The sequence below is a fragment of the Cupressus sempervirens genome, chromosome 1, assembly GCF_028749045.1.
Source record: "Cupressus sempervirens isolate cs-2001-9-10 chromosome 1, ASM2874904v1, whole genome shotgun sequence".
In the NCBI taxonomy this organism is placed as follows: Eukaryota; Viridiplantae; Streptophyta; class Pinopsida; order Cupressales; family Cupressaceae; genus Cupressus; species Cupressus sempervirens.
In genome coordinates this window covers 889079233-889092937 of record NC_143118.1, presented here as the reverse complement: position 1 = coordinate 889092937, position 13705 = coordinate 889079233, and the positions used below count along the sequence as shown (strand labels likewise).

General features: G+C 37.1%; 1 protein-coding gene across 5 annotated transcripts in view; it reads left to right on the top strand.

Annotated features, from left to right (window-relative positions):
- The first annotated feature begins 834 nt into the window (after positions 1 to 834).
- LOC149580705 (putative inactive purple acid phosphatase 27) overlaps positions 835 to 13705 on the top strand; it is a 184824-nt gene continuing 171953 nt past the window's right edge. For 3 of the 5 annotated variants that reach the window (XM_089792983.1, XM_089792959.1, XM_089792967.1), the window contains exons 1-3: positions 835 to 1854; positions 8246 to 8333; positions 8560 to 8826. In XM_089792983.1, the coding sequence (XP_089649109.1) occupies positions 1289 to 1854; positions 8246 to 8333; positions 8560 to 8826 (921 nt within the window). In that variant the 5' untranslated portion in view covers positions 835 to 1288. The remainder of the gene's footprint in view (positions 1855 to 8245; positions 8334 to 8559; positions 8827 to 13705) is intronic. The other 2 variants (XM_089792954.1, XM_089792974.1) reach the window with 1 other exon arrangement.

Below are 13705 nucleotides of genomic sequence, written 5' to 3'. Positions count from 1 at the left end.
GTATAGCCTAAGTTGGCCTAGTGGTGGAGAACTTGTACTCTTGAAAGAGAGGTCACAAGTTCAAATCTCACTGGAGGGTAGGGTATGTATGCCTCGTTTGTAGCGCCTTCGCGCCTCTCGAAAAAGAGTACGAGGTAGTCCCATATCACTATCACCATATGTAAACCCAAAAACTATGGCATAGTGTCGCCTCTCGAAAAAGAGTACGAGATAGTCCCATATCACTGTCACCATATGTAAACCCAAAAACTATGGCATAGTGTCGTGGACTATAAAACCACCTCGCCTTTCCTTTCCTTTCCTTTTCGCTTAATGATAGAGAATTAATTGACATAAGAGGCAAACGAAATTTTTAAAAATACCAGATAGATAGAAAGATAAAAAAGCTCGACACGTGAAGCTCATCCAGCTCTGCACATGAAAATTCCAGCATATCAACCATAAGCAAACAAAATTGTAGTGAAAATCACCCCGAAAAGCGAAGAATCGAGTACAGGATTCGAGCCCGTGATCAGTCCTACACAGATGCGTCCTTTCTTCCTCTGCATTCCGCCCACCGTTTAGATTACATTTTCCTGCCACAGTGCACTAGTATAATTTTTCTTCATTATTTATATCACTATCACCATATGTAAACCCAAAAACTATGGCATAGTGTCGCCTCTCGAAAAAGAGTACGAGATAGTCCCATATCACTGTCACCATATGTAAACCCAAAAACTATGGCATAGTGTCGTGGACTATAAAACCACCTCGCCTTTCCTTTCCTTTCCTTTTCGCTTAATGATAGAGAATTAATTGACATAAGAGGCAAACGAAATTTTTAAAAATACCAGATAGATAGAAAGATAAAAAAGCTCGACACGTGAAGCTCATCCAGCTCTGCACATGAAAATTCCAGCATATCAACCATAAGCAGACAAAATTGTAGTGAAAATCACCCCGAAAAGCGAAGAATCGAGTACAGGATTCGAGCCCGTGATCAGTCCTACACAGATGCGTCCTTTCTTCCTCTGCATTCCGCCCACCGTTTAGAGTACATTTTCCTGCCACAGTGCACTAGTATAATTTTTCTTCATTATTTTATTCATTCTACAATGTCTTTCAGCCCTTCAAATCAGTCCGTCTCCGTATTAATATCAAAAATGTGGTTACGCCAACAGTTGAAATTTACTGTGGATATGTCTTTGTTTTGGTATTGGGTTCTAAATACATCAGAGAGGGGTTCAGTACTAAATTCTGGCACAGAGGACTAAATGGGTATTCTCAAAGCCGATTGTTAAGAAGAATGCATGCATGCACTGAATATATGGTAGCGATGATGCTGAATTGTGAGTGCAGAAAAAACGGGGATGGCAACAAATTACGGGAGAAGACACCAAATGGGTATTCTCAGAAGACGATCTTGAGAACAATAAACATATATATTGAATATTTGTTTGCGTTGGTGCTGGGCTCTAAATGCATAGGACATGACGCCAACAGTAAATTGTGGAACTGGGGGGCAAACGGATACTCTGGGAAGAGAATTTCGATAAAGACGAATGTATTCATTGCATCTATGCTCATTCTGATAGTGGGTTCCGAATGCGTGAGAAACGGGGGCAGTGATAATTCTTGGTACAAGGGAAGAAATCTTCATGCTGATGAGCATGGGTTTATGAAGAAAAATCTATTTGGTTCTATTACAAGGAGAAAGTTAGTAAGTTGTCCTAACTTCAATCCTTATCTGAAACTATCTGTGGATCCTCCAGGGCCATTGAAGGATGTCCAAGAGTTGAATATAACAATCAGTGGAGTCCACACACCTCTCGCGAGTGATTGGATTGCAATTGTTTCCCCATCCTCTGTCAAGTAAGTGTGTTCATTTTACTGTTTGTTTGTTTGGCCTTAAAACAAGTCTTAATAAAAATTTCGACCCAAATGGCATACGTTGAGTTTCAAGTGTAAATTATGCGGAGTAATGCGTTTATGGGCATACTTTAATGTGGTTTTAATATGAATTTATTGTAACGACCCCGTTTAAGGAAGGATAATTGAACTGGCCCCGCGATCCAAGTAACAAGTTGCTGATCTTCATTCTCTCTCTCTCTCTCTAAATTTTTAACCCTCCACTTCCGGTTCGCGGGAAACAAAATGTTGCTCTGCTTCGATCGTCGTGCTTTTGCTTTTAAATTCAATGTTCATTTTCATTTAAAAAAACAATTTAGGCTGAAATTTGTGCATAAGGGGAGTCCAGCAGCAGCGCGACGGGTGTAAATTCAGAGCAATGCAGGGCTGAATGGTATTGGTTTAGCAGAGCTTGACTGTGAGGACTCCAATGGTTCTTGCGATGAGGAGGAGCTTGAAGCTGATTAGAGGTCTTTCTTGAGTACATTTTAACATTTTTTTGGTACTTATTTTGATATCATACTACTCATTGTAATTATCTTTACTGTAGTTTTGATATAATAGAAATCTCCAACTTAAAATTTTTATTTTTCAAATTTTATTTAGCATTCAAGTATTTAAAATTTTAGTGTTTAGTATTTTACTATTTACAATTTTGCTATTTTACTGATGAAATTCTTATACATATTTTTATAACCAACTGCTGCCACCGACCATGCCCTGGTCCCCAAACTTAGGCCCTTGGTTCCGCTCCACCCCTGTCCCAAAGTTCGATAGAACACTAGTATCAACAAATAAAAACAACTATCACACAGTAAACAGCGATTCAATTACACAAAGACATTGATTTAATTAATAATTAAAGGCAGCAATTAACAAATAATTACGACAGCAGCTAGATTGGTCGTGAAGAGATGCCACTTTTCAAGAGAGGAGGGCCGCCTAAAGGGGCACCGCCTTTCAACAAAAAGAGAAGGTTATAAGAGTAAAATTTTGGATTGAAGAGGGCATTGATCCATCAAGCAGTCATCTCATGAAACATCGATCCTTCTTCAAAGAGAAAATATCATTCAGCGATTTAATATAGAGATCAGACTTCTAAGGGAGAACACACTGAGGTAGCATCATAAGAGAATAAAACAGTCCCAAACAATTAAGCTTATAGATGAGATCAGGAACCTCTATATGGCAATCATTAGATATCTTATCTAATTGGGGTATGCATAAGATGAGTGCTTAATGAAGATAATATCTAACATGTAATTCCTTATGTGTGTGCCGTAGATAATAATGAAGCAAAATACACATTCCAGAGCATTAACTGGACAACTAATCATGTAGAGGAGAGGGAAATGCAAGAAGGGAAGCTGATATGAGATGATAGATCACCATCTAGGTAGACCATCCCATGATGAATGTCCAACGTGCCTACTAGTTGGCGCCAAGAGGGTGAGGGTCTATTTCTGGGCTTAGAGAGGAGGATTTCCGGGCATCCTATTGTGATTGCCTTTATAACCTTCACGATGGCTGATTGTTGGAAGTTGATGAAAGAGACATGAATAAGAAGTGTACCTAAATCCCACTAGGTAGACCACCACATGCCGGATGTCCAGTGTGACTACCACTTGGGGCAAAGAAGGTAAGTGTCTGATTTTGGGATGTGAGAATTGCTTCAGGCCAACCTATCATGTTCTCAGTCATAAGAGGAGGAATGAGGAAACATGAATAAGGAGTGTAGATACAAACATCCCATTAGGCAAACCACCCTATGCTAGATGTCCAATGTACCACTTGGGGCCAAGAGGGTGGGTGTCTGCTCTTTGCCTTGGAGAGAAGATTGCTTTGGGCCAATCCTATCATGAACCCACATTCAAACTTTATTGTGATTGGATACTAAAAATGAATGTAGATGGGATATGACCTATCTAATAAATTACGACAATTATATGCATTTGTATTATTACTTTATTCACACACACACACACACACACACACGTATACCTACATACCTACACACACACACGTGTGTGTGTGTATGTATGTATATATGTATGTATGTCTATGTATGTATGTCTATACACACACACACACACACATATATATATATATATTACATATAATGTATATATATGTAATATATATACATATATATATATACATACATACATACATACACACATATATAGACATACACACATACATATATGTATGTATGTGTGTGTATGTATGTCTATATATGTATATACATGTATATATATGCATGTATATATATGTATATATGCATGTATATCTATATGTATGTCTACATGTATATATGTATATACATATATACATGTATACATACATATAGATATACATGCATATGTACATATATACATGTACAATATACATGTATATTATACATATACAATATACATGCATATTGTATATGTGTATATATACATATATATACATATACATATACAATATACGTATATTGTATATGTATATGTATAACATACATGTATACATGTATGTCTACATGTATATATGTATATACAATGTATATATACCTGTATGTATATATACATGTATATATGTATATATACACGTATATATACATGTATATATATACATAGACATACATACATATATATGTATGTATATATACATATATGTATATATATGTATATGTGTATATATATACATATACATATATATGCATATACATATACATATATATACATGTAGACATACATATATATACATATACATATATACATAGACATACATACATATATACATGTATGTATGTCTAGGTATATATATATATACATGCACACACACACATACATACATGTGTGTGTGTACGTTTGTTTATATATATATATAAATAGATATACATACACACACACATATGTAATTCAAACTCTATTATGACTGGATACTATAATGAATATGGATGTGAGATGACTTATCTAAATTATGATAATTATATGTATTTGTACTATTACTAACCCTAAAGGAAAAAATGGAGAATTATGAATTACATCTATATCTATCTATACATCCAATATTGTCTTAGATGATTGCAGGATATAAATCAAGGTTATTTTTGTTAAAAGGGCATTTTCAGTGGTAAAGTTATGCATCTAACTATCTGGTTTTTTGAACAAAAGGCAGAAGCCTATGTATCTAACCATCTTACATTTCTTATTTGAATGAAATTTCTGAATGGGGGCATTACATTTATGTTTGCATGACTGTACTCGTCAGTCAGTATATATAAAATGAAGTTATATGTGGAGAGAGAGAGAGAGAGATTTTCATTTGTAGGTTATGACTCTGAATGGAATATGAGTGACAATTTATGGATAACAACTTGATGACAACCATACACATGGCTCTTCTCGGAACACTATGATATATAGGATACTCTTCATAGAACACATTGATTTCTCTTTTGATACTAGTGACAATTGATTTGTGATATTGCTATTAGGATTCAATTGTGTAGCTTTTGAGTCGAAGTTTCATCATGAGCAATGCTTCACAAGAACCCATCTCATGAGAATGAAAGTAACAAAATAGCACCCATTGCATCTAAGTGATGCTCATAGAGGTGAAGTGGGTGCTTACCTCATTGAGCATTACCTAGATGTAGTGGGTGCTTAGTGTTCCATTTGTTCTCATGAGAGATGTGTCCTTGTGAACCACTACGCATGAAACGTCTGTCATTGAGTTTGACTCAAAAGCTACACACACAGTTGAATTCTGATAGCAATATCACAATTGAGTTGCCATGGAAAATATCTCCTATTTATAAACTGTCACTTGAGTTTACTATGACTCAGGATAGCTTATTTTTACACTGTCTTTGTTTGGTGCTGTATCACAAGGTCTTTATGCATATTAAGACTGCTTCTTTTTGAGTTTATAGGACCTCGAAGTCTGCGAGGGATTTAGATAAGGCTTAAGGTATTCTTAAAGTAATGGACTGGCCCTAAGATTTTAATTTTTAACACATTCCTAACCCTTGCTCATTATTATCCACATATCATTGCCTCTGCACACTTGATAGAGTGCTGAAGGCAGTCATTTGATACCCTTGCAGACACAATCTACCGTCCTTGACAACAATAAACATTTTCCATACATGTTTATAAATTTGATGGCGTTCCATGTGAGGGTTATGATTTATATCAGACCTTCCATTTTTCTTCTAGCATAGCGACCTGGTGATTATTCCTCGATGCCATGGTTTTGGCAATAGTGTTACCCATAGATGGAAAACTCTCACTCGGCAAAACATGGCAAGGGCGTCACCCCCCCCCCCCCCCCCCCCCAAAAAAAAAAAAAAAAGAGGAAAACTTTGGCCAGTTTTTGAAAAACTTGGGGAAAAACTCTGGAACTTAAAAACCGTTAAATCTAATTAGAAATGCATTTATTTTGCAAAACTCAATGGGAAGTTGCATCCAATGAGTGAGTTAATGAGAACAAAAAAGAAACAAGCTGAGTTTCGATAAATATGAATGCAAAGTGGGTACAAAATCGCATTCTCATGCAGAATGCTGATGGCTGGAAGCAAAATAGTAAACAGTTTCTATAAAACTAAAAGTAACTACATCATTACAATTACATCTTCCTCTTCTGAGCTCTACTAACAAATAAGGGAGAGGAACTACGGGGTTTAGTCCTAGAATTAGAATGCAGAGCTGGGCGTGACTGTGCCTCCACTCAAATCCGCCTCCAATACTTTGCAATCACTTAGCAAGGGCTTCGTAGCCTCTTTTTCTCCCCCATTTATAAACCAAATTTTTGCAAACAAAGAACAATGACCAAAAATTCCATTTTTTGCATTTTATCATAGGAGAACAGGTGCAGGATAGTTTTATTCTTTAAATTGCAGAGTTTTTTGGAAAAACTTGCCGAATCTCTGGAAAACTCACCCAGCTGAAAAACTTGGCAAAAACTCGGGAGTCGGAGATTAGTCCATCTATGATTTTACCACTGTTGTAGAAGGATACCTTACAATTAAAGGTAAAAAAATGTTTAAAAAAAAAATCTGAATTCGCTGGCTTGATACATCTGGAGGTTAAATTTGGCTTGGGTTTCCCTGGGTTTGTCTGGGTTGTACCCACAGGCTGTGGATAGGATCCTGGCACCCACAGAGAACTGGACAAGGATTCAGGGGGTGCAGGGTAAGGACCTGGTATTCTTGCCCGAAAGTGACACGTGTGACGTCTTTCTCTCCAACAACTTTGGTTTGTTTCTGTTGTTTTGAGTTATATTTATTTGTGCAGTGGACATTTCTCCCATGTCTCAACGTCTTTCTCTCCAACAACTTTGGTTTGTTTCTGTTGTTTTGAGTTATATTTATTTGTGCAGTGTACATTTCTCCCATGTCTCATTTATAAGATGTCAGCAAAGAGGTGCTTGTGTTAATATTTTCACGATGTTCAGGTCCTTTATGCTTGGCTATTTTAAATGCTTCTGTTTTGATAGATTGCTTATTTTTAATTTGGAATGCAATTGAATAATTGCTGCCTGAGTGCTTTATAAATCTTAAATAGTCCTTATGATCTATTGGTACAAATGTATGGTTCTTTTTGCATTTTTGCCTTTAAATTTCAATATCCAGCAGGTCAGTTTTCTTTCCAATACCATTTCGAAGCCATGCTCTTTATCAGAGCTTTTTAAAATTTTTGTGTGGCATTTGATCAAATAAATTTTCACCTAATGAGTTGATTTCTTCAAAGTGTTTGTTTAAAAGCTTTATTTGCTTGCTACAGTGCTGATACTTAACTGATTTTTTCTTACTGATTATGCCATTATGGAAGCTGATGTATTAACTTTTTATCATCTTCAACTGGCTATTTCTTTACTTGGGTTGCTATAAGGCCATTATTCATGTTTGGATGGAAAAATCCATGCATTTTCTTTCTTTCTTTTTAGCAGAGCAAAGTTATTTTCTTGTTGATTGATAGATATTCATATGCATTAGTCATGTGATTTGGGATCTCTATTGTGTTATATTTATTTTCATCTTTCAAATTTATTTAAGGAAATTAAATTTAAAGTTATCCCTTAATTATGGAGAGTAGAGTCCATCAAATTTCAGCATGGAAGCCATATTTAAATAAGATGAAAGTTCTTGCTGCCTTGGTTATAGTGAAAGTTTGTTAGCACTTGGACAAAATGTCATGCACTTGAAATTCAGATTTATAATTGGGTTATATCTTTCAGTCCAGTGCCCAATTCTGTATTATGTTGCAATGCATTGTTTTCATTTTTGGTACGAGCTTTGATGATAAAGAAAATTACTTGCTCAAGCAAGTTCTCTAGCGACCATGCTAATTGCCTTTGTGTGCCTCAGTGACACAGATTGCCCTAGTGTCAAAAAAATGTACGTAGAGACTGGTGATATCGCAAGTCTTCCACTTTTGTGTCAATACCCCCTCAAGGTATGCATGACGATGCTGCCAACTATGTTTTTTCCCTCTTATTATAAGTAGAAAATGCTTTGCTGTAGTCATTTTTCCTTATTTAACAGGAATCTTTTAGCTCCAAGCATATTTTTATGCATTCTATGCTTATGACATTATGTTGCTGTCTATAAGATATTGACAATTTTTTTTTTCCTCTGCAAATCAGTTGGTGATTGTACTTCTTTTGACGTTTCTTCTGTAGTTTCAATTTTTGTTAGCTGATCCTGACTACTTGACATGCAAGAAGAAAGTGTGTCAAAAGTCCATAGGAAGATGGTGCTTGTGGTCAACTTGTAGTGGAACTGTATCTGCTCGTGTTGTGAACATCAGAACAGACATTAGGGTCATGTTTTTTGGTGGTGGATTAGAACTCCCTTGCATTCTTGCAGACTCAGAAACACTAAAATTCGCCAATCCAAATGCACCATTATATGGTCATCTGTCAAGTGTGGATTCATCATCTACTATGGTAAGTAGCCTTCTTGTCTGAGCTATTATTCATTTGAGCTTTCTTTTGGATTTATAAAAAATGTGTATATGTGAAAAAAGTCAGAATATGAATGGCTTTGCTTCAGTATGTGGAGGTTTTCAATAAGCTTCTTTCTTTGTTTTTCCCTTGGTCTTAGTGGCAAATGGAAGTAGTTATGGAGAAAGTAAAGAAAGTAACTCTGATTTGCTGGTTCCATGTGCATTGCTTATGTGCTTAAGAAACATGTCTATGCCACTCTAGTAAGTTATAGCTATACTTTATTAGCATGATTTAGGGCAGCATTAGTCTGTCTATAGTACTATATGTACAGTATGAAAATATGTATAGTATGAATGCATCTAACTATTTAAGGAAAATAAACAGCTGGTATTTTCTTGCAATGAACAATACTGCATTTAGAATTTTAGAAAGAGTAAAGTTACATGGAAAAGATGAGCAATCTGCTGCAATGATTGTTTGTACACAATCCAACATTGTACAATGTATATTTTGAAGTAATTTTGTCTGACAACAGGAACAGATGCCTGTGGAGATTATTTGGCGCTAACTTTGATTGCTTGGATGTGTGTCTGTCCTCATGTGCATAAGAAAATCAAGCACTGCTTTTGGTACTGGTATCTTCAGGACACTGTTGCAATGAATAAAAGAAAAGTTAAATTATATTAGTGTTCACGAATGCCCAAGAACAAGCCAAAGGGACTGGAATGAACATGAGAAGAACCAGGGCAAGGAGGGGCCTTAGACTTGAAGTAAATGCAATAAAGCAAGAAAAGAAGGAAAACAAAGAACAAACAAATGAGGGTGAACCCACAAACTAGTCCAAACATTAATAAAAGAGTGAGGGAAAGGCCCAATAAAACAGTGGGAGTAGATGAAGACCACCAAGGCAGGTAACCAAAAACCTCAGATACCAGTATTTTGGAATGTGTTGGAGGACCCAATATAGGATTACCAATATAGACTTTTGAGGATGCTTGTCAGCAGAGTCCAAGCTAAGGGTACCAGGCTGGACAATCCAAAGAGGCAGCTGATTCCAAAGAGATCCTCTCCTAAATACCCAAAGCTGAAGAACTGTTACTAGTAGAGAAGATTGTGGTGCTTGAGATCTGTGCTGTGAAAAGGCACCCAGAGAAAATATGCTTAAAAGATACTATGTAAAACAAATGACTGCTGATGTTCTTGATTGGACGAATAAGGCACTCAGAGAGTTAAGATGTTAGAAATTGATTTAGCAAACAATAGAAGGGAAAATGATATGTGGGAACATGCAGCATGGGATTAAAATTTTAGTTGGGCATTTACAGGAGATTTGATAATAGAATAAAAAGTTGAGTTTTTCATGAAATGAAGTAATAAAACGAACTCTCTGATTTTTTTAATCTTATAATAGATTATATTTCATCTTTGTAAATAACAGAAACTACATAGATATCCACTAAGTGGCCAGTGCTGATTCTGGTTCGAATTTGGATCCGGATTCAGATTCGGGGGTTCAGCAATTTTTTTTTTGGGCAGGATCCTGATTTGAGGGTATATATATGGACATTTTCAAAATAAATAAATAAATAAATATAAATGTATGTATGTATATTCATAGATTCCATTCATGTAACATGTCAGTTCTCATTCATCATTAGTTCAAAACTTCAAAATAAATATATAATGATGATAATAAGAAGTTGGAAGTGTGCTTCTCTTAAAATGATAAATCCATTATTGTCAATATGTGATTATATCACATTCATACTTTGCAAAAGTCTCAAAATGTCATTACATATTGAAAAATGCTTGAGAGATGAATGAATGATCATCAAATGACTTTACGCAACCTTTATTGGTTGAATTAGGGTTTAGATGGGCCATTTTAAGGTTGAGTTCGACTTTAATGTAATAAATATATAAAAAATGTTAAAGGGAGCCCTTTTTCCATGCCCACAAGTCCAAATTCCTGCAGATCCTCTTGGATTTGGGCAGGATTCCGGAATGAAATCTTGATTCTCTATGGATCCCTTAGTGAAGGGTCCGGATTTCTTTCCAGAATCCTGCCTGGATCCAAGAGGGATTCAAGAAGGATTCGGATTTGGAGCTTTCCAGAGGGATCCAGTATCTTAGGATATCAAATAAGGTACAAGAAATGGGTTCTTGACATCATTTGTTTTACACTACCTTGATTTTCTTTCCACAAGGATGAAATCTATATTGTGAATATGGATTTTTGATATATAAGGTGCTTCAGGGGTAAAGTTGAAGACCCATAGATAGATGATTCTTTTAATGAGTGGATTGCAAAGTGCAGAGTGCAATGCTCTCGAATTGAAGCCGAGGTATGATTTAGAAATTTGGTATCTTGCGATGCTTTATAGAAGCAAATGACACTACATCTTCCAAAATCTATTGAGCTTGAAGATTAGGTGTATTTCTTTGGAGGCAAAATGCTCCATAAGAAAACACACACGGATCGGATTAATTGAATAGTATCCTAAGGTTGCGAATCGGATCGATGGGCACGGATTGAAATTAGAGGGTACGAGTCGGCTTGGAGGAAACACAACTAGTTAACCTGAGATGTGCGGCGTGATTGACGACCAAGTGGAGTGATCATTGGTGAAGACATCTAACCACGGATCGCCAAGCCTAATCGCCAGTTGTCTTCGAGCAGATCAAATCTTTGGGAAGATCTTCCATGGTAGCTCGGCTCACCTACTAAGTCTCAGAGGTTTGGTAATTCAGACAGAGAATCAAAGGGATGCAGATAGATCTTGTTGCTAGGATATCTTGTCTTCTAAGTGTCTATTTTGCATTGATATAAAATTTGGGTTTAAACTCTCTACTTAACGCAAATCGGATAGGCGACTTACAGGGTTCACTTGTGGATCTTGGCATGGTGTCTAGTTTGGGCTAAATGTAATCATGGAGATCACATGCATTATCAACATAGCCGACTTGTGAGATTGGGTAGCATATTGTAACGATTGAGATCTTTATGAATATTGAATTTGAGTTTGCCCTATTTGTTTGTGTCTTATCTTGAATGCTTCTTGTCATAAAGTTTTAATGGCAATTGTTGATGAATTGTTAAATCTAGTTTAAATAGTTTTGGATATCTTTTGGGTTGGTGTAGTTTGTATTGGGGCTAAGGGTGATTTTGAACATCTAGGATAGTCATAAAGGCAGTACCGCACGGGGGCACACTCTGACATCGTGACAATTGGTATCAGAGCTGTTAGATCTTGAAAGAATTGACCGATCTTGAAAATTGGGAGATCTGAGTAGTTGGAAAATCACTCGAGTAGTGTTTGGCTAGACGACTTGGTTTTGGCGGTCAAGAAAGTTGGCATTTCGATGCCATGGCAGAATCGGAGCACGGAGATACCATGATAGAACTCAAGTACGCTCTGGTTGAGTTGGCAATCCTAGTCAACCTAAGACTAAGGATTGGCTTTTAGATCACGATGCACACCTTGAAGTCTTCGAGGGTGGTGAATTTGAGAAGTGTCTCGGCACTCTTGAGGCCTCCAATGTTGAGCTTACTGAAAAGACCAAAGGTTTTGAGGATGCCATGGAAGGTTTGAAGGAAGAGTTGCGATATCTGTAGGACAACCATTCTTTGTATAGTTCGCTGTTACAAGGAAATACCAATGTCGCCAAACCACCAAGCCTAACTGCTAAGTATGACGACGACCGTGATGATAAGTCACTTGACAATTTTCTTTGGGACATTGAAGAGTTTCTTTCTAGCACCATAGGCATGGCAAATGAAGCCCTGCTGAAGCAGGTCACGACATGCTTCACGGGTAGTGCCAAAGTTTGGTGGCATACTCATCTCAGCGATCTGTGAGCAGACAAATCGACTCAGAAGATTGATAATTGGCAAGATCTGAAAGCGGCTCTCCAAGAACAGTTCAAACTTGGGAATAGTGATTGGGTGATAAGAGCAAGATTTGATGAGTTGAAACACATGGGCAAGGTTCGCAACTACGTAAGAGCATTCCAGGTTCTTGATCTCGAGTGTTCCAAGCTTAATGATTTTGAGAAGCTTTACTTGTTTAGTGCGAAACTTGCAGTCCTGGGCATGAGACGAGCTACGACCACAAAGGGTTGAGACCCTAGCAGAAGCTATAGTAGCAATGGATCGACTTCTCCACTACAAAGATGCAGCCGAGGGACTTGGCGGTGCTAGAGTGGATCATGGGGCTAGAAAGAACTTTAGGTCTCAGAGAGATAGGCAAAATGGATTGTCCTACAAGAAGAATAGTGATGCCAAGCCGAAGTAGAAGTTTGCATCAAATGGATCAAAGCAACTGGCTAAGAAGTAGGTCACGGCTAACAAGAGTAAGGAAGGAAACAGGAAGACATGCTTCATTTGCAATAGACTTGACCACTGGGCAAGGGAATGCTTTGAACGAGCAAGGGTAGCGGCAGTTTTAGCCAAAGAGAAGGTGCCAGAAATGGGGGTGTTACAGTTGCTCAATATACTCAAGGAAACTCATGCTAGTTGACCAACCAAGCAAGACCGACATGATTTATGTTATGTGGAGGCATTCTTCAAAAATAAGAAAGTTCTAGCTATGATCGATTCATGTGCGTCTTATAACTTTATGGCAATAAATAGGGCAAGAAGTTTGGGTTTGGAGATTGACCCATCTGAGACATGTTCCAAAGTTGTTAGTAGCCTAACTAGGAAGATCGAAGGTGATGTTAGAAATGTGGTGATGTGAGTAGGGACGTGGCAAGGAGTGGTAAATCTTGTCGCCATCGAGATGTTCGAATATGATCTCATATTGGGGTAGGAGTTCATGTGCCGAGCCAACGTTGTAGTTACTCCTCACCTTGGATGCATTATGGTGCTGGATCTAGC